At 37.4% G+C, this 23087-nt stretch overlaps 1 protein-coding gene across 1 annotated transcript in view; it reads right to left on the bottom strand.

The window, feature by feature from the left end:
• LOC129255070 (dnaJ homolog subfamily A member 2-like) overlaps positions 1 to 22127 on the bottom strand; it is a 38549-nt gene extending 16422 nt beyond the window's left edge. Inside the window, exons 1-3 of the mRNA XM_064095738.1 lie at positions 22020 to 22127; positions 3945 to 4004; positions 1041 to 1152 (exon numbers count right to left, since the gene is read on the bottom strand). Coding sequence (XP_063951808.1) covers positions 1041 to 1152; positions 3945 to 4004; positions 22020 to 22127 — 280 coding nt within the window. The remainder of the gene's footprint in view (positions 1 to 1040; positions 1153 to 3944; positions 4005 to 22019) is intronic.
• Positions 22128 to 23087: the final 960 nt, after the last annotated feature.

Raw genomic sequence — 23087 nt, 5'->3', positions numbered from 1 at the left:
ACTCACAATTCCTTTTGTATTTCATCACATGAAATATGAAATATTCTAATTGTCTCCTCATTGTCCTGTGAAACAGTTTTATTCCTCCCTGAACATGTGGCATTATTCCATTTTATTCCATTGTCAAATCAGTAAAAAAAATGAAATATTGTATAAAATTCAGAGAATGAAAAACAAAAGAAATAGTGGGGAACATTATTGAGTCTCTCATTTGCATATCACTGAATTGTGCATATAAAGTGTTTTGTGAAAAATAAGCAAAACTTAAAAATGTTATAACTTTCCTATTTTCCATCTGATTTTGATGAAATTTTTGGCATTATGCTTGTTTGATTAGTAATTAAAATAAACTTTTTTCTGGGTGGACTAGACTTTTAAAACTCGATTTATTTAGTATTATATTCCACATATATGTACTAAGAATCTTGCTATATGATTGGTCAGAATTCAGTCACATGATAAAGGGTAGTATCCCCATCAATCATTACTCATGGTGATGAAATTTTTGTGTTTCGCTGATCACTTACATGCAGATCTAGATCTGTGCAGTCTACATAAATGCTATATTGTAGCAGTAAAACTTTATGCAAAATATATATAAGTGCATTGCACCTCAACTTTTTTGTTGTGCCAGTAAAATTCCTTTGTGGGTCACAATTATCTAGCTCGAACAAGATCTACATGTAGATGCTTGTGCACATACATGCTAGCAGTAAAAAACAAACTTCAATTAGAGGACTTTTATAAAGGAACCATAATTTTTTTATATAAAAATTCCTTCTTGTAGAAAAGTATGAATATTGTTTTTTTTCTTTTATAGTGGTTCCAGATGTGGAATATAAAGCATACATAATCATCTCTTGATTTCAGGTGAATAGGCAACAATCACTTCCTCAGCAAGTTGGATGTACTCACTTGCCTTGAAAGTGATTGCCCATCCCCTTCACCCAAAGGTGATTTATTTGCTTACAATTTTCTGCCTAGACAATGAATATGTAATTCCATGATATCAACACAATGAATGAATAAGTGTATGTTACCTCCTCCTCCACCTCCTCTACCTTCCTTTAAACCTTCCAATCCATAGTGATCATAGGTTTCTCTCTTCTCAGGATCTGACAACACCTCGTAGGCAAAGCTGATATCTTTGAACTGGGGGTAGAATCAAAATAAGAAAAAAATTACATTTCTAATCTAAAAATCTTTAAATTTCAAACTTTTCTTTTTTATTTGATATTTTGGGTACGAAGTTAACATCATAGTATGATGAAAAGTGGCCCAAATTTGCAATAAACAATGGTTCAAGATTTTATCATTTGTTAAGGTGGTAATTAGAAGCGGATGGAATGGGCTGCCAACCCGGACAAAATATAAGCAAGGGCCACAGCCACTAAGTTCTGCAACTGAAATATTACATGAAGGTGGTTGGACATACTTTTTATTAAATTGCCCACTAGAAGTCTTTCCTAAGCAAGGTAGGAAATAATATGCATTTCTCAGTGGGGCGATTGCCAACTTTTGAGGGCTATATGTATTTCTTTCATTTCAAAGACTACTTTTTTGCACAAGCAATTATGCTGTAAAAGCATGTCATTATTCTGCAGTCATGTACAAATTAATTGTTCTAGGGAAATTTAGGCAGACATTGGGGCAAATTTAAAAAGATGGTCACTCCAAAGCATTTCACTATGCAAATTTTATGGGCAATTCTCACTGTCATAAGAGCAAATAAGCCTATCATCCTCATGTATTTCCTATGCTGATCCAAAGGGAACAATCTGACCAATATAATAATGCATACTGGGCATTTATACCTATACAGCTGGTCAAAAAAACTCATTGTAAAACAAATATAATTTTACCAAAATGTAACGTGGTTTCCTTTCCTGACATGTATTTCAACTCAAGATTGCATTTAAATTTGAATTGTTTTCTAATCCTCCAGGGACTTGACACCTTTTAGACCCTAGTATGGGTTTCATTAAGTGACTATTGTGAGGAGAGGCTTATTATTAAAGAGGAAGTTTACCCTAACATTAAGTCAGTTTTAATAAAAGCAAAAAAAAAAAAAATACAGAGAAATATTGGTGCAGGTTTGATAAGAATACATCAACTTAGTTATGATATTTAAAAGTTTTGATAAAATGACATCACAGACAAGTTAGCTCCTCTGTACGTCATGTGTTAGCAGTGCATGTATCATCAGACATATCACATGTACCTCCTTCTAAAAGAGATATTTGTATTAATCATGTTCCATTAAAAAATGAAATTCATAACACATGACATATGGAGGAGATGCTGGACTCAGACAATGGATGCACTATTAAATAATTACCGTAAGTAAACTTTCCTTGAATTGTCTTGTTGATCAATTAAGCCAAGGAACTATGCTATTTACCTCATGGGTAAAAATCAACACCTCTACACAGGTTAATTCCTTATTTGACCTCTATTGCTCAGTAGACATAGGGTAATTAAGAAGGGAAAGAGGGATCTTCCCCCTTAAAGACCCTGACCGGGGTACAGACAACCATACATCAACAGAAAGGTAATGATTCATAGAATACAAATATACCAAAAATATTACATATATATCCTTCCATTATTAAAATAAATAAATAGAAATCAAAGAAATCGCTCCTCCCGAACTTGTTTCGATTGAGCAACCCCACGTCAGATGGAAATGATGACATCATGTTGTGTATGGAGGGTCGTGATTCCATAGGTTTGTGTACAAAAACGCTGGGTGATTTTTCTGATTTCCAGATTATGAATTCAATTTTTTTTTCATTTTCAGATGAAAATGGCACTCACAATTATTCAGTGTTGAAATGGGGGGAAACTTACAACTATTCACTACCCTTTTTGTCATTTTTCTTTGTTTGGCTCTTATTGGGCCTAAATTGCTATGTCAGGAAAAGTTGTTACACATAATTTGAATTCAGATAGAATTGAAATCTGCGCCATATAAGCAGGAAATAAAATATGGCAAAAACTAGAACAAAACTGTAGATTTCATAAATTCAAGCGTGCAGGAAAAAATATATGTGATATCACTCTGTGGTAGAAGTGAAGAAAATGTAATGCGTAATCTGGAAGCAAAAAAATCACCCAGTTTTTCTGTGTAAAAACCGAAGGAATCACGACGCTTCTCACACAATGTGACGTCACGGTCTCGAGGCCGGTGAAAAGCACAACAGAGCCTGTTTTCTAAGCCCGATAATTGGAGCTGTTCTTAAGCAAAATACTCGGCTGTTAAGCGGTGAAAATGCATAAAGCTTACATTGCTGTATTTAGTAGTCTATAAACTTTCGATTGTCATATGATTTGTCAATTTCATTTTTGGGTCTGGTCTGGGTCTTTAACTTTAAGTGATTGGCTCTATGAGTTTCAGTTTGAATAGTTTCCAGGACCAGAAAATTTTCAAAAACTACACTTTTGTGATCAATATGACATATAAGAGTAACCAATGTGGCATGTATCTAAAGAGCATTCCAAGGATCGCTTTGTTGTTTGGGGTAACCATATTTCAGACTGTTGTAATGCATGTGTAATGACAAATTAACAAAATTAAAGAATAACGTTTACATGGTTCTTTATTCAATAATGATGTGTTTTCACATGGCAGTAGAAAATCTGTCTTTCTTTTTCATAACATATAACTACTCATACAGTACAATGTAGGGCTTCATTTTATAGGGGCTGTGCCATATATTCAAATCCAAGTTGATTCTCATTAATGCATAGTGGTAAAAACAACTCATATATGCTACAATCCACAAGTTTCATAGATTTTTAAACAATTTCAAAATCTTGAATTTGTTCATATTTGCTTGGCTTGGATTCTTAAATTGTAAGATATGATTTGTTTTTTACCATTATGCATCAGTAGGAATAAACTTTGATTTGGATGGCAGTGAATCATTAAATTGAGGACATACCTTCTCTCCATATTCAGGGTTCTTATCAGGATGATATTGTTTGGCAAGCTTTCTATATGCCTGTGATAAAGAGATAAGAATAAAAAACTTTTAGATTTTATTGAGCAGGTAAAAACATGCTAGAAGAAGTACATTTTCATATGTAATTTGAAAATAATTCCTGGAATCATGTCAAAACTTTGAAATAATACCGACTTTTATTGCAATTCCCTATCCAATTATCTCCTCTTTTCTAAATTTTCTAAACTCTGATTTTTGACGAGTGGGAAAAAAAATGAGATCAGATTAAACAAAACATAACAAGACAAAAAACATGTGGCGACATGCATTGCGGCAGAGCGCTATTCCTCTGAATGGACAAGCTTTATTTTGATCTCAGACAAAAGCGGTGGAAGAAAAAGATAAAGAAGAAAATGATGATTTGTTTTGATCTCCGATATAAGTGGAAGAGGAGGAGGAGGAACAAGATGATGATGATTTGATTTGATCTTCGACATAAGCTGAGGAAGAGAAAGAAGATGATGGTGAGGATTTTTTTTTATCTCCGACAAAAGCGGAGGAAGAAGAAAAACAAGAAGATGATTTGTTTTGATCTGAAGCAGAGGCAAATAAAATGTAGTTGAACTTGCTGACATGCGCAATGTTTTAGACGTGTTTTGAGGAGCTAGCGACTTAGAATTATTATTAGCAATGATCTCTTGCTCTCGTAGAAGAAATATACAAGACGCATCTTCCCGACTCTGTCGCAAAGGCAAATTAAATTAAAGAGAATTCAATGATGACCGATCGGAGGAACATGTTTTAAAAATGTTTTGAGGTGCAAGCGATTTAAAATAAATATCAATCAAGCCCGAGTCGAATCGATTTTCAATCGGTGTTCGATCGATGTCATCGAACGCCGGTGCAGATTTTGCAAAATCGGTGCATCGAAAAAAAAAAAATACGTCGGCCGGCCGATTCGTTTGGTTCACACAATCAATCATCAAAATAAACAGTTATGTCCAACTTGACTACTACTTACTTGATTTATATTGCCCCCTAGTGCTGTTGTCGGGAACAAAAATGCATGTCGACATGTCGCTTAAAAATTAATCCCGACACCGACAATGTCGACATAAAAAAGGGACTGTAATTTAGCCTAGGCTCCCTAACGTTAAAAAAATCATTCGATCGTGGAACATAACACTCTCAATCATATGTATTCACCTTCACACGAGTGATATCCCCACACTAGATCTAGATCTATATAATAAAGGCTCAGTTCGGGAAACATTTTCACTAAGCTAGAGTGAATTCACTTCCAAAATCACCGATTAATCCACATTTTTTTCTGGAGAATCAAGTTTTTGTACCACGATCCGGTCTCGAAAGCATTGCGCAATAACACTCGGAGCCAATTTGAGAATCACCAATTACAACAGTGATCATTGCGTATTATACGCTGGTACACATGTGCTGCAAACGCAAGCTCCTCAAATTGACAATAAAAAATAATGAAAATCGACCGATAATTTCAGTATCACTTCCGCGGCGATCCGTGCAACGATCTCCAAACGAAGGAAGGGAAGTTTTCTGTGACTTTGTGATATGAAGTAAGCGCTCAATTGCGGCGTTCACAACTTTGACAAAAACACATGTTTGCTGCTGCTCACGTTTATGTGAAAAGTAATGCATTCGAGAAGCAACGTATTATCAAGCACGGTGAATAGCGATGGATACATATTTCCGTGGATGGGTACGGGAATGCTACTACGCTACGCTCACTATAGCGCTAGATATAGATCTAGAGCGATCGTCGGGATCGAGGGCAGCTCGATCGGGCAGGCCATCCCCGCACGCACACTGACGAATTTCTGCTGCCGTGCAGCTCGCAGGTATTCTTTTTTCATTTAATGCGCTGCTAAGCTGAATAAACCTTTTAATCGCGCCAATTACTGAGGATAAATGCTTCTAACTTTTCAGCTAAGCTTTACACTCGTGACTTTAGGCTAGACCCCTTTTTATTTTATGTTTACATGTCGATGTGGGTGCGTGCATGTCGACATGTCGGAAACATTGAAAATCCTTTGTATGTCGACATCAATGTCGATATGAGGCCTATCGACAACAGCACTATTGCCCCCAAAATGAAACTGATTGTGTATTTATGATGCCTATATTCACCATTAATTTGAAGTTTATTTCGATCATAGTTCGAGTCTTACTCGTCTGCTCGTGCCGAGATAATTTATGCACAATGAATTCATGAATGGAAGTCGCCATCGATCGTGCATGTTCAGTGCTTTAATCAAACCAGAAAATAGCCGGAGAATTGACGTGATCAACGTAAATAAATCTTGCTTTCATGAACAATATTAATATAATGACCATAGAACATGATTTAATCGTAATATTTAACAATAATTTGCATATGATAATCATTAATACAAATTTAGAGCTTGATGTGAAACGTTTGTATTTCGTTTCAATTTTCAATCGCGGACATCACATGACGATCGACTTGAGTGAGTGCACTTTATTTATCTTTAAATTATTATCACGTCAGGATTGATTCTCGAACATTGTCAACATGCAGAAACTCTTTTCAAGATCGTAATATCACCATACAATAACATTTTACATGACAAAACAGAGAAAATTGCGTTTGATATTTTTTTCCCATCAATTTGAAGCTAGTTTGTGCCCAACTTTGGGCTCTGATTTAATGAATGGAAAATATGTCATACGTCATCGAACTCGCATGCGCATTTTGCTTTTTTTCTCGGAGCTCGGAGGAGACGTCCAGAGATGGAATAAGTAAAAATAATGCCAGTATAATAATACTATTAATTCTTCCATATGAACATAACATACTTTGCTGACATTGTCAATATTTTTCGAATGGCCATAAAATCTTATTAAATCCTAATTATTTAACATCCAATAACAATTTATATAAATTTAGAGCTCGATCCGAAACATTCGTATTTATTTCGATCGCATGCTCTTGTGTCTAAAATAAAAAATGGATTATCATATATCAGGATTAATTCTTGATCGTCATAACTCATATTCCACAATCTTTCCTCACAATCGTTATATCAGCATTGAATATCAATTCAAATGACCATCCAGAGAAAATTACGCATTTATTCCCATCAATTTATTTGGAGCTCATTTTGGATCCAACTACACAATCTCAGGCAAGTTATAGCGCTCTCCGCTGGTTGCACTTGTTTGCTGGCGCTGGCATGCACGCCTGTCGTTTCGGGAGAGTTAGGGGCTGGTGTGTGCGAGTCTGCACTGCGTATGCTAGTTGACCGAAAATCATTTGGATCGACTCTGCGTGATTCATGTCTTTAATATTGTTTCATTTTAAACTTATATGTTGTCATCTGCAAATATCATTGTTGAAGATATTTTGGGAAGAATTCTGCATTGGTCCCCGGCCTTTTTTGTGTTTTGTGATCATGGAAAATGCAAACCAACTTTGCTCTGTCATCTGCCTGTGCAACGCTCACCCGGCCGGCCAGCGCATACCGTACTGTCAGTGCGTGCATAGCGCATCGACGCTACGGCCTTAAAAAATTTGATTCATCGATGTTCAATCAAATTAAAGCTGTCGAACACCGGTTTTCAAAATAATCGATATGACTCAGGCTTAATATTAATACATATTATCTGCAGGAATGATCACTAGCAATAGTTTAGCTAATGTGACATCTTATAAAGTTAGAATTAACGACTGCCTCTGAAATCACCACGATGTTGTAGAGAAGGTGAATATCATTGTAAACATCTTCGGATAATAGTGCATCTATTTCGGTAAGTCATGCAATCTTTAAGAGTTTATGATTGCCTTTGCAATCACCACGATGTTGTAGAGAAGGAGAATATCATAGTTAACAACTCCAGATAGTAGTGCTTTTATTTCTGGAAGTCATGTGACCTCTAGGATTTCACAACAGCCACCGCAGTCATCACGATGTTGTTGAGAAGAGGACTATTATCGTGAACAACATCAGATGGTAGTGCGTCTATTTCCGGAAATAATGCGACCTCAAGAGTTTACGATTGCCTCTGCAATCATCACGATGTTGGAGAGGACAATCATCGTTGACCGGCGGTAGTGTCGCGTGTCTACCCAAAGTGGAAGTACATACTTGTCTTAGTGGTCGTGGCTGCAGAATTAATATTATAGAAGTTTGTATTATTCAATTTTAATTTTTTTCTTTATAATTTTCGGGCCACCAAACTTTAATATCGGGCCACCAAAAAATACTATATGAAGGTTTTGGTGCCCGAGTTGAGCCTTGAGTACGTTAGGCTTTTATGAAGGCTTTCCGATTATCCTGGCCAATCAATGCGGGTGACAAGTTCCGAGCGCACTTACATAGACAAGCGCAACGCAGTGGCACGAATCGCGATATATGACTGCAAAGACGTCTGTAAGGATGATGACGTCATCCAAGATGGCAACTTACGATAGGGAGGACAATGAGTCTCCTGGAACCCGCGACACCGCTTGCGAGGAAGCCGCAGCTCGCTGGTGGACCCAATGTCAAAGTATCTTTGCCAATGTTGATGCAAAATGAAGAAACAATAAATACCTTTAAAAATCTTTTAAAAATACAAATCTTAACATCTACAAGATAAAAACAACACTCATACTCACAAATTCTATACTTGTCCTGACTATTATCGTTCGTTGTCTAAAAAGTGGCCGATGCCAAAGATTTAAGTGGATTTTATACCCCAATTCCTCCCGAGTTTCCTCTCTAACCCACGGCGAGACCAATGCGGAAGTGACCATATTTTTTCACATTTTGATCATTAAATTGCTTGGGATTGGCAACTGGTAGGTCTAAGAAAAATGTGGGCTAAATTCAGCAAAAGAACTTTTGATAGAAATTCTGATGTCAATTGTGCATCATAGGCCCCACCCCCTCAATCCAGAAATAATGATGAAAAAACTTTTTTAAAATATTATCCCGTGCATTTTTTGAGCTGCACAATATAGTAGTAAGAAAATAGTATTCTAGTGTTATTCTTGTTGGTTTCATGCCAATTCCTATCAGGGTTTTGGATTCCCAAGCAAAAATCTAAAACTGACGTCATCCAGAGCTGTTGAATATTCACGTTTCTGACGATCTTTTCGATCACGTGGTTACAATTCCTCATGAATATTAATGATTCAGTAGCGTGGCGCGACGCTTGACTTTTACGTCTAGTCTCAAATACAGTTGTTTTATTGAAAATATTTAGAGAAATACAGTCGCTGCCATGTAAAGTGAGGAAAATCAATCGAATGAAAAAAATAAAAGACTAGATATCAGTCTAAATTATTTATGAATGGAATTTTCCACAACTTGAATGGAAAGACCGCATGTGAGAGATCAAATGGCTAATGTGGCATGGCATGCAGCATTCTGTCTCGACCCCAAGGCCATCAAGAGACACAGGGAATTCCCCTGATTGATACAGGAATTTAAAGCTTGATCGATGGGCTTCAACATTCTATTTGAAGAAATAAAATTCAGAGAGGATGAGAGAGCGTGAGAGAGATAGGGGGGGGGAACATCTGGGATTAAATTGCTGATAATACAAGAAAACTGTTTAACTAAAAAAATTTTCACTGTTGCTTTTACTCTGCTTGACTCATTATTTATATATATATATATATATATATATATATATATATATATATATATATATATTTTTTTTTTTTTTTTGGGGGGGGGTTGTTGTTACCTAGAAGTATGCGAACGTGGGTGTCTCTGCTACGGTGAATCTAGACCAGCTCCACCATTTTACTTGTGCAGCTTCCTCACTGTATTCGAAGAACATGTAGTAATCATCGTGAAGAAGAAAACTACAGCTGTTTAAACTATATACCAAAGAATAAGCTTTTAATGTCAAGAAGACAGTGAAGTCCTTACAATATGCCACAGCAGGCATGGTCACTGTGTTGCACGTTGATGAATGAAATAAAAATAAGAACGGGTTTCATGACATGAACCAAAGGGCACTGAGTAACTTGTAAATGGGGAAATTCCACTCAAACATAAAGAGTATTCTAAGCATAAAACTGAAATAATTGATATGTTTGATACAGTGCTATATTGTTATGGATGTTAATGATTTAGAGGTAAAATTAATGTTAATGATATAGAGCAGCCATTCTCAATTACTTTTTTTGAAGCGCCACATTTCTTGTTGAGAATCTGTAATGCTCCACTATCCCCCGCACTATCCATTATGCAAACCAGCAATGTATCAGCGGAGGGGGTCCAGAGGCCCCTGGTGGGGGTCGAGGGGGCAGAGCCCCCAGAAGTTTTGGAATATGAGGCCTTTTAAATTGCCCAGACGGGCTCTAATTAATATCAACAGAAGAAATACAAATGCCAACAAACTACACAATATGAATATTAAAATAAAAATTACCAGTGACTTTTTCACAACATACCAATGATACCACTAGTTCAAACTGTTTTGCACCAGGCCTATTGGCTGAAGAAAGTGGCGTAATGAGTAAAAAAATGAGGGGGCAAGATATGGCAGCTGAAGCAAAAATATTGAACTTTTCAATACAAAAATCTATATTTTGACATAATATTAAGAAAATTATACAATGTTCCACTCTTTCCCTTTCCTTTTCTTTCCTTTTCTCCTTTTTTTTTCTTGGCCGTGAAACACTTGGGGGGCCCCCAATCCCCACCCCCATCTGTACGCCAGTGGCTGAAGTTACGTTCCCCGATTTTGCAAGGGCTGAAAATTAGGCGTTGCACTGCACTATAACGCCCCAAACTGCCCCTCTTGATAGATCTCTCTCTCTACAACTCGTGTTAAGCAAGAGTGCATGCAGGCAATCACGGCAGGCAATACATCTGACCATACATGTATTTCACTTTTACAACTTCGGATTTTAATCGGCTCCGGAAACAAAGTTTCTGCTTGTTATGTACCAAATTCATAATCTTTTAAGATTAGGATGTACTTTGAATATCATATTATTTGATGTTTAACTCTTAACCAAAACGTATACTCTGGAAATGGAAAATTTCTCGCCGTTGAAAAAGAAATCCTACAAACGGGGTTTTCAAATCACTTGTGTGGAACATTAACTTTGTACAGCATAGAATAAATAAAAAGGAGAACACCATCGACCCTCCATAATAGGGGTTATTGAGTGCTAAATCGGACAAAATTTGAGAAAATCAATTAGCAATTAAGTGTCAAGTAAAGAGTTTTTGTTTTCTCTTTGTATTAAAATGATCACCAAATCCTTATTTCCAGGTTACTGGTAGATACATTTTTTCTCACCAATTTTTCCTTATTTATACGTTCTTTTTTTATACCTGCTCCCAAGCGCCACTCCGCAAGGCTCGGTGCGCCACAAGTGGCGCGCGCGCCATCATTTGAGAATCCCTGATATAGAGGTAAATCATATTTGTTTCTACTGATAATTTTACCGATGTGTTCAAGTCACCCCCATTAATAAATGAACTTTCAAACTTCAATTAACAATGAAAACAAGACCCAGCTTGCTCGTCCGGCATTTCTCATCATGGATCTCCACAAGAGAGCACCCATTTCATTTATTTTCAATCACTATCAAATCAAAGGAGCCTTAACCCGTAAACTGCGATCGGCCACGATCGTGGCCTACCACACATGTCGACGGGCCACGATCGTGGCCCTCCATATATGGCTTACTTTCGCTCACATCTTCGGCAAAAATCTAAGCGGGTTCGGGAAATTTTATGAATGGAATCAGAATCAGTGAATCATACGCTTTCTTTCAAGCCATAACTTGTCACGATCGGGCTAGTAAAACGCTTCTAATTGGTCAACGAAACCCGAGCTAAAAATAAGCTTCGGAGAGCACATGGCGATTACGATCGGGATATTTAAATTCCACTTCCGGGTATTTAAATCATGCATTTCAGTGACCAAAAAGGCGTGATTACGAGTTATAATATCATTTCAAGTATTTTTTATTCAGGTTTTTGCATTTATGGATAATTTCAGTGCATTTTTATTGTTTTTCAATTTTAATAATGAATAATTTCCGAAATATCTCGAATGAACGAAATTGGCCGAAGATCGTGTGGTATGCATTTGCGTTTGTTTACTCGATCAGCTGGTTTTCATAGTTCGTACTCATCAGAGTTTTATCAATATTTGACATCAAAATGGATTCGGGAAGTGATGTGGATATGGCAGATGTTGAGCACGACGCTAGTAGTGATATCGTCAATGATGATTTGCAGAATTTGAGTGATTTTGAGGACGAAGCTGATGATAAGATCGCGAGATCTGATAGTGAAAGTCATGACAGTGACAGCGATAGTGATCAGCGTTAACGGCCAGGGAGTGGGGGTTGCTGCTGGAGCTAGAGCTGCTGTTGGGCCCTGGATTCGAGTGTCAGACATCGACAACGACGCCCCACGAGTCAACCACCGATTCAATATGCAGAGGAGGATACTGGCAAATATCAGAGCAGATGGGTATTGGACTTCTCGTTGCCTTTTTGGACTGTTCCTGAACATGGGCCTAATCAGGAAGGCAAATCTTCCAGACTATTGGAACTCCACTGACTGGAGCCAGAAGACACCAGCATTTCCAGAAGTGATGCCTCGTGACCGATTCCTGTTACTGCTGCGTCTGATACAATTCTACAATGTGGACAATGATGACAATCCAGATGACCCGGGGAGGAAGATACGCTATGTATTTGATTACGCCAACGCCAAATTTACAAATGTGTATATTCCAGGAGAGTATCTGACAGTAGATGAAGGTTTGGTGGGGTTTCGTGGACGGGCAGGAATAATTCAATTCATGCCAGCCAAGAAGCACCACAAGTTCGGAATTAAAAGTTATGAACTGTGCGAAATAAATGGATACACTTTGCTGTGTAGCATGTGCGCCGGGAGTGAAGACCATCTTCCGGAGGCATACAAAGCTGTCTACCTAACCGACCAGACGCAATTGTCAAGAAACTTTTGGAAAACTTCGGTAATAGTTGGTGGCATGTGACCACCGACAACTGGTATCCCCACGTCACTCTCTTTGATGAGATGTATGCCAAGAAAATAAAAATGACTGGAACTGTAAGGAAGAACAGAACCGCAGGAATTCCAGAGGCTGTGAAGAAGGCACGTAATCCTGCTGGCACAGCAACATCTTCAAGAAAGGGGCAGCTGTTGGCAATTTCTTTTAGACAAAAAAAGACACAAAAACAGCCAGGGGTAATTTTGATATCAACATCTTAAACGGCCAACTGGGTGGATGAATATGGGAATCATGTCAGAGTGGCCGAAAAGACTGACAAGTCAAAACCACCGATCGTACACAAGTACAATCAAACAAAGATGGGGGTGGACCTGGCTGACCAAAAAAATGAGTACGAGGTAGAACGCAAATCACGTAGATGGACAGTCAAAGTGGCAATGCGTTTGATTCAAAAGGCTCTACTCAATGCATCTATCTTGTATTCCATTTTGAATGATGATCCGATGCCACGTAAAAATTTTTACATTTTGGTGATACAGGCCATGTGTGCCTCAGAGAGGTTGCCTCGTCTTGGTGGAATTGGGTATCCAGATCAGCCAGGTCCATCCCAGAAAAGACGTAGACATGGCTGCTCACTGCAAAAGCTTCCCAAGGGGAAAAGGAGAGATTGCAGCATATGTTCAGACAGAGACAACAATCAACATAAACGTACAAACAGGATTTGTTCACTCTGCAATGTCGGGGTATGTCCAGAGTGTTGGGACAAACATGACCCAAAGTAAATCTTGGCTCGTTTTTGAAATTCTACATGTATGACCTGTCTGAACGCACTGCAATCTCTCTTTTTTATTTATTTATTTTTATTTTGAACTTATTTGTGCTAAAAAATATGTAGTTGATCTGATTTAATTTCTATGATTTTGTTCTTGGTCGAAACATTGTACATAGTACCTAGTACATAGTTCGCGATTATCATTGCTAGTTATATTTATTTGGGGGGAATTTATTTGCCCTAAAATTATGCCGTCATTTATTAATTTAATCATTTTATTTAGTTGTTTATCTATACATAATTTGTTTTAAGACAAACAAAGTACCCTTATCATATTTTCTCAAAGTTATCCCGTTGTTAAGAATTTGTATCATTGGAGTGAACAGGGAGCCCTCAATTCATGTTATATCGTGCTGAAAATGTTTCCCACTTGGTATCCAGATGACTTGGCTCTTTTTGATAAAATAAATATTAAGATAATATAATACAATATGTCAGTTTGTTTTGTTTGTACATGTTTTTATGTACCACTTTTAGTGAAGGTGTTGTGATCAAGAATAGCGCTCTACATACATACATGTATGTATTCGCGTATGGGTGTATGGGCGTGTGTGAGTGGGTATGTGGGTGGGGGTGTGTGGGAGTGGGTGTGTTTGTTGACGAGGGTTTTGTCTGTCAGAGAGAAGAGAGTGTTACTAAGTATTTATTTGAAAGTAAATTCCATGTTATTCTTGAAATGAACAATGGAGGTTTTGTTGGTAAATATCTCCAAGCGATTTCCTTGTATTTTAGTCCACACCTCCTCTCGGACAAACTCGTCTAGAAGGAAAACTAAAAAAGCTATAAACATGAAATTTTCAGCATATGACCTAATATCCATCAGATGTGAGAAAAAAGAAAACAAACAAACAAATGGGTAATGACTTATAGATCAATTTATTCATATTGACAAAACATGTTTACATAATAGCGCCCTCTTTTGTCATGAATAAAATATGTCAAATTACGTCTGTTGACCTTGAAATTGGCACCAAAATAAACCTATCAATTACTCTTTCCATTGATATATTGATCATAATTATAGCATACCCACATGATTTTCTACAATTCTTATTTGAATTATAGGTCCAAACAGGATATCACAGCAAAATAACCTTCAGCAGTTCCGGTTACTTACATACAATTTTTGAGCAGTTTATGGGTTAATTACTAGTTCAATTTTTTACATTAGCCTGATTAGTTCATATTCAAATCAATACCACGTTAATTATCTGCATCATTCTTTTTTGGGTGTTCATTTTTTTGTTTTTTTTTGAAAATTTTTGTGTAATTATTCATGAAATATTAATAAGCAAAGAGGATTTGAAGCTGTCATCGGCACGTGTGAAGTTTGGGAATTTTAGGCGAGTACTAAAAATAGTTCAGTGGGAAGCAAGTTTCAGGACTTGTTGCTGATGAAATAAAAATGAGGTGTAATGAGGCTAATCAGTAACATAAATATTATTAAAAAAATAAAAGTAGACTAAATTTATTTATTTATTATGGCTATTACGTTTTAAAAGGAAAAAAAAAATTCTAATTACTACAAATAATATCTTAAAATTGGCAACTGCATGTCATGAATGTGTGGAAAGAAATTGGGAAGCTAGCTAAGGCTGGCCTAGTACCGTATACGCAGTGCATCAGTACCGGGTGCGCTGGGCATGGCATGACCGTGACTACGTTCAGAGTTCTGACGGAGAAGAAAAGATGGAAATAACTTCCACCAAAAACATGATCTAGAAGTCGAATATGTCAAATGATCATCATTTATAGGTATGAAATACGAATCATCGTTTATTTTTAAAGTAAATCGTAAATTTCTATTTATCGGGAGACTTTTACTTTTTAGAATGCATATTTCGTAATAAAGATCTAACGCCTTGTGCACAAGCTACCACAGACTACGAGCCGGGCTGGCGCGGCAAATTTAAACTTGAATATTAATTAGCAGAAGGTCAAGGAACTAGTTTCAAACGAGTTCGAAACTAGCTAGTCATTAACTAAGTTACGTCACAGCTAGCATCGGGGGACTTAATCGGCTTATCGCCGTCAACAAAAAGGCCATATTTGACACTTAATATCTTCACTTTTTGGAAACCTTTGGAATTGGTACGTTTGCTTTGATTTTGTTTTCTCTTTCATGTCATTGTAAATATAAATGTGAAGACGTTCAAATAAAAATTCAAGGATTTTAATTTGTCCACCCTACTTATGGCAAGTTCCCCCAAGTCTGCGCAGTCCCCCTTGTCTGCGCACACGCGTATCTGCGCAATTATAGTAAAAGAAGATACGCAACGAGCACGAACCTCTCACATGCAATACATAGACAGGTATTCATTAAAAAATCCGACTCAAAATGGTGGAAAAATAATGAATTTAGGGCATTTCATGTGACGGCATCAAAATCCCCGAATCGTGTGCGAAGTGAATGAGTGCGCAGACATGGGGTATCATTTTTTTTTCAATCTGAAAATGACTGCCCGAGGTTTTTTCAAGAAAATCCTATATTTTCTTTCATTTTTTAATGAGAAATTTGGTACACTTACTTTTAATAATATAAGGAACATTATTGACTGAAAGATTTTGTGAAATAAGAAGAAATTCATGTTAAATCTTAACTCAAATTGTTAGGTGCGCAGACAAGGGCCCACCTAGGGACAGTGATTTTCTGTTTCTAAAAATTGCCTTTTCCGTTTCATAAAATCTCAAATTCCGTTTCAGCATGTCTGAAAACGGAAATTCCGTTTCCCCATAGACTTTGTGTACATGAAAAATTGACAATTCCGTTTACATAGAAAACCAATACGCAATGAGTAGCGATGTCAAAATGCTAGCGCTGCTCAAAATTTGCATCTACCAATGTACTAACATCGCTTTAAAATCCATTTTAATCGAAGAGATTCGAGCTCAAAAACTATTTAGAGAAACATAATCAACATAGATACATTCTCACCTTTCATATTATTAGCATTATTTTATTATTAAATGGGATTTTATCGCTGATTTGGGGACTTTTCAGACATCGTTTTGAGCAGTCGACGACTTCCGCCTATCCGCCATTTTGGATTTGTTGAATCACCGTGATCATTATATTATGACCGAACGCAGAGGGCAGCAACACACGGCCGTATTAATTATGCCTTATATGCGGACGTGAGTGTAAACTAATTTAGATACGATCGAGTGATTGAGAGGCTCAAGTGTAGTTGGGATGTGTTGATTGTCATGATTGTTGTTGCAGAGATCGTATTTTTTCAGTTGATATTCGTATTTTGGATTAATTTCTGTTGCTATTTTGTGCATTTTGAGAAAAAACATGTTTTCCGTGATTTTCCGTTTGAAAAGCCACTTTCCGTATCAAACGGCCGATTCTGTGAATTCCGTCCGTTTTCCGCAATGGCGGAAAATCATTGTCCCTACCCACCACCATACGATGACCAAGGAGAGGATCGAGGATGACTAAACATTTGATCATCATTTGAAAGGAATTAAAATCTAGCAATAATTGCGTTCTAATAAGAATCTAAGGTAGGATATTTCTGAATTTTTATTTAATTTCTTGTTAACTAGAATCTAGGTCTTATTTCACTTTTATAATGTGACATTTTAATTGTAAAAAAAAATGATCATTGAGACCTAAACTTTATTTCATTTTTAAGTAAAGACAAAGTGAAAAAAGTCGGGTTTCCGCCGAATGTCTAACGTTACTGCTAAGACTAGGGAGGACAACGAGCATCCTGGAACCCGCGACACTGCCTGCGAGGAAGCCGCAGCTCGCAAATGGTCCCAATGTCAAAGTATCTTTGCCAATGTTGATGCAAAATGAAAACACGATAAATACAATAAAAAATCTTTTAAAAATATAAATCTTAACATCTTCAAGATAAAAACATGACTCATACTCACAAATACTATACTTGTCCCTACTATTATCGTTCGTTATCTAAAAACTGGCCGATGCCGAAGATTTCAGTGGATTTTGTACCCAATTCCTCCCGAGTTTTCTCTCTAAACGCACGGCGAGACCAATGCGGAAGTGACAGTGTTTTTTCCACATTTTGATCATTAAATTGCTTGGGATTGGCAACTGGTAAGTCTATGAAAAATGTGGGCTAACTTCAGCGAAAGAACTTTTGATAGAGATTCTGATGTCAAAAGTACATAGGCCCCGCCCCCTCAATCCAGAAATGATGAAAAAACTAAAAAAAATTTGATCCCGTGCATTTTTTGAGCTGCACATTATATGGTCATTAGAAAATCGTATTCTAGTGTTATTCCTGTTGGTTTCATGCCAATACCTATCAGGGTTTTGGATTCCCAAGCAAAAAACTAACAAGTGGAATGCCTCTGGCCGTCTCACCTGCATCACGCGATTCAATATAGCAGCAGTGCTGATTTTGAAAACTACTATAACTCGCACAAGATGTTCAGTGATACTTGGTTACTCTTATTTCCACGTTTTATGAACTAGACCAATACACTTATAGAGATATGATGGCAATTCAACAAATACCCCCAACGTGGCCAAAGTTCTTTGACCTTACATGACCTTTGACCTTGATCATGTGACCTGAAACTCGCACAGGATGTTCAGTGATACTTGATTACTATTATGTCCAAGTTTTATGAACTAGACCAACACACTTTCAAATTTATGGCTGTAATTCAACAAATACCCCAATTTGGCCAAAGTTCATTGACCCTAAATGACCTTTGACCTTGATCATGTGACCTGAAACTTGCACAGGATGTTCAGTAATACTTGATTACTATTATGTCCAAGTTTCATGAATCAGATCCATAAACTTTCAAAGTTATGATGGTAATTCAACAGATACCCCCAATTCGGCCAAAGTTCATTGACCCTAAATGACCTTTGACCTTGGTCATGTGACGTGAAACTCATGCAGGATGTTCAGTGATACTTGATTAACCTTATGTATAAGTTTCATGAACTAGGTCCATATACTTTCTAAGTTATGCTGTCATTTCAAAAACTTAACCTCAGGTTAAGATTTGGTGTTGACGCCGCCGCCGCCGTCGCCGTCGCCGTCGGAAAAGCGGCGCCTATAGTCTCACTCTGCTATGCAGGTGAGACAAAAATGACGTCATCCAGTGCTGTTGAATATTCACGTTTCCGACGATCTTTTCGATCACGTGGTTACGATTCCTCATGAATATTGATGAATCGGTAGCGTGGCGCGACGCTTGACTTTTACGTCTAGTCTAAAAAACAGTCTTTTTTTTTTAAATATTAAGAGAAATACAGTCGCTGCCATGTAAAGTGAGGAAAATCAATCGAATGAAAAAAATAAAAGACTGGATATTAGTCTAAATTATTTATGAATGGAATTTTCCACAACTTGAATGGAAAGACCGCATGCGAGAGATCAAATGGCACATGTTCGACCCCAAGCCTGTCAAGAGACCCAGGGAATTCCCCTGATTGACGCAGAAATTCAAAGCTTGATCGATGGGCTTCAACATTCTATTTGAAGAAATAAAATTCAGAGGATGAGAGAGCGTGAGAGAGATAGGGGGGGGGGAATATCTGGGATTAAATTGCTGATAATACAATGAAACTGTTATTTAAACTAAAAAGTTATTTTTATAATTTAGCTCTAAAAAAATAGATATAATTGTTATTTGTTTAGGCCTGTTTTTCTTAATTTTTCTACTTGCCTTTATCAAAGATTTTCCACTGTTGCTTTTACTCTGCTTGACTCATTTTTTATATTTTATTTTCTATTTTTTTTTTTTTTTTTTTTTTTTTGGGGGGGGGGGGGGGGTGTTGTTACCTAGAGGTATGCGAATGTGGGCGTATCTCCTCTGTTGAATCTGGACCAGCTCCACCATTCCACCTGGGCAGCTTCCTCGTTGTTGTCAAAGAATAAGTACAAATCTTCCTGAAGACAAAAACTGCAGCATTTTATATTGTAAACCAAAGAATAGGCCTTCAATGTCATAAAGACATTGATATCTTTGCAATACGCCACAGCAGGCATTGTTGCACGTGTTGCACTGCACCGTACCGTATTTGATTTGATGAATGAAATGAAAATAAGAACGGGTTTCATGACATGAACCAAAGGGCACAGAGTAACTTGAACTTGTAAATGGGGAAATTCCACTCAAACATAAAAGAGTATTCTAAGCATAAAACTGAAATAATTGATATGTTTGATACAGTGCTATATTGTTATGGATGTTTATGATATAGAGGTAAATTATGTTTGTTTCTACTGATACTTTTACCGATGTGTTCAAGTCACCCCAATTAATAAATGAACTTTCAAACTTTAACGATGAAAACAAGACCCAGCTCGTCCGGCATTTATCATCATGGATCACTTGCATAAGAGAGCACCCATTGCTTCGATTTGTTATAATTTTCCAATAAGAGGAGCACTGATCACAAGTTCAATTTTTTTCATCAGTTTAATCATTACCTACTCCACATGATTCCACATTGATTATCTACATGATTCGTTTCGGGACATTCATTTCTTTATTTTTTTTGAAAACTTTGATTTAATTATTAATGAACTCAATCGGCTAGGACCTGGATTTGAAGGTTCCATCGGCACATGTGAAGTTTTGAAATTTTAGGTAAGTACTATAAATAGCTCAGTGGGAAGCAAGTTTCAGGACATGTTGCTGATTAAATAAAAATGCGGTGTAATGAGGCTTATCAGTAATATAATTATTATTAAAAAAATAAAAGTAGACGAAATTTATTTATTTATTATGGCTGATACGTTTAAAAAAGGGAAAAAAATTATATTTACTACAAATAATGTCCTGAAATTGGTAACGGCATGTCATGACTGTGTGGAAAGAAATTGGGAAGCTAGCTAGCTAAGGCCGGTCTGGTATACCCATACCGTATACGCAGTGCATCAGTACCGGGTGCGCTGGGCACGGCATGGCCGTGACTACGTTCGGAGTTCTGACGGAGAAGAAAAGATGGAAATAACTTCCACCAAAAACATAATCTAGAAGTCGAATATGTCAAATGATCATCATTTATAGGTATGAAATATGAATCATCGTTTATTTTTAAAGTAATTCGTAAATTTCTATTTATGGAGAGACTTTTACTTTTTAGAATGCATGTTTCGTAATAACGTCTCGTGCACAAGCTACCACAGACTACGAGCCGGGCTGCAGCGGCAAATTTAAAATTGAATATTAATTTAAGGAGGTCGTTCGAAACTAGCTATTCATCGACCATTTTACGTGACAACTAGCTTCGGGGAAGTTAGGGGGCTGAATCGGTTATCTCTGTCCCTTTCTGGTCTCACAAAGGCCATAGTTTGACACTTAATATCTTCACTTTTTGGAAACCTTTGGAACTGGGAGTTGGTATGTTTGCTTTGATTTTGTTTTCTCTTTCATGTCATTGTAAATAAAAATGTGAAGACGTTCAAATAAAAATTTTAGGATTTCAATTTGTCCACCCTACAGTAAGACTAACTTTCAGTAGAGGCGCTGGTCAGAAAATTGGGATCGTCCCAGTTTACAGGGACTGTCTCAGTTTATAAGGATTTCTTCACACAAGAAATCTAGGAAAGTTCATTCACCTGTTGAGTGGCGACACCAATCAAGAGTGCTAGTCAATGTAAACATATCAGGTTTCATAACAAGATTATTGGAAGACGGCAAGTCATAATAAATAAACGGTGAACTGGGGGGAATTGAGGTCACTGAATCTATTTTTAGCACTCTCAATTCCCCTAATTGCTGTCTTTGTCCCGTAGGGAGAAGTGAAGAAAAAACGTCCCCATAAACAAGGACAGTCTCAATTTATCAAGACATAATTTGTCTTGGTTTATAAGGATATCCTTGTTTTCTGGGACAATCCCAATTTTTGGACCAGCGCCTCTACTGACTTTACTTAGTGCTATTACCGGCATGACCGGTAAGGCGGTATACGTTGTTTTTTACGTACGGGCCTCTAACTTAGCTCTTCAGTCTATCACTCTATGTATTGGTGAGTGGAGCCAACGCAGCTGAACAACTAAATACCTATTCCAAGACTGAAGTTTTTGGTCTAGCAATAGCTTGGCATGCAGCAGCATGCAGCACACACACCGTCAAATGACAATGCCGGTACCGGTACCGTACCGGTACCGCATGCGTGCCCCTATCCCTTTCATTGATTCATTCATTCAATCACCTGTGATTCTGGTAAATAGCAACGCAACAATTAGCATGAATGCCCAACCAATATGATAGTTTACCGTAAGAAAATTATAACTAACCTTTTTCAATTCATTACTCTCGACATTCGGAGAGACTCCAAGAAGATCGTACAACTTAGTGTCGTTAGAACTTGGTCTCGAACTCGGTCCCATTCCAAAGAACGCCATGTTTGTTGCGTCACAAGCTGAATATACGGTAATGTAGTGAAATCACATGCACGCACTAGAAGAATCCAACGATCATGCATACGCGCGCATGCATTGCAGAAGTATGGGAGGCCAAAAGGGAAAGAAAAAAATACTATTGTGTGTGTGTGTATTTGAGTTTTGTCAGACGTGTATCAATCAGATATGATTATTTTACGTCTGGGACCGACCTTTAACGTCACCATCCGAAAGACGTGACCAGGGCTCGAACCTCTGCATCAATTTGTAACTTCCCCACAGCTTGGATTACAGGCGCACGCCACAGCGCCAAGTGATCATCGTGTGTCCTTTAATTCTCCCTTGCCCCTTCCGCCTTAACCACCCCCTCCACCAGTAGCATACGCGGATGGCAGGATTTTTAAATGGGGGGGGGGGGGGTCAAGGTTCAAGCTGAATGAAATGTTGAAAAAAAGGTCTTCACTCTTCACTACAAATTTTAGGTCGTTTCCTACCCCCAAATAACTTGACAAGAAAAAAGTCTTCATGCACCACCAATTTTTGCGCCGTTTTGTATCTCAACAAAAATTTGACAAGCAAAAAAAAAGAATTATTGGGGGAGGGGTTGAATTCTTGGGGGGGGGGGGTGGGTTTGAAAAAAAATTAAGGGGGGTTGAACCCCGCCTGTAACCACCCCCTGCGCGTACACTACTGTCCTCCACCACCCCAACCATAACCACCAGCCATTAGCCCCCTTCTGCATCTGCATTCATAAGTTTTTGTGCATCAGCTATAGGTTTCAGCACTAACAAAATATTAAGGGTCTGAAGATTGAGACTAAATAGTACATGGAGATATATTGCTATGATTTGCATTACGCTAGTGTAGGATGTCAGACACGTAGATTTATAAATTATTTTGCTCACCAGTCATATCACATGATTAAGTTCACAAATCAAGAAATCAGATCATCCAATACAATTA

Source organism: Lytechinus pictus, chromosome 2, assembly GCF_037042905.1.
Source record: "Lytechinus pictus isolate F3 Inbred chromosome 2, Lp3.0, whole genome shotgun sequence".
Taxonomy (NCBI): Eukaryota; Metazoa; Echinodermata; class Echinoidea; order Temnopleuroida; family Toxopneustidae; genus Lytechinus; species Lytechinus pictus.
Note: the sequence above shows the minus strand (reverse complement) of the source record. Positions and strands in the feature narration are given on the sequence as shown.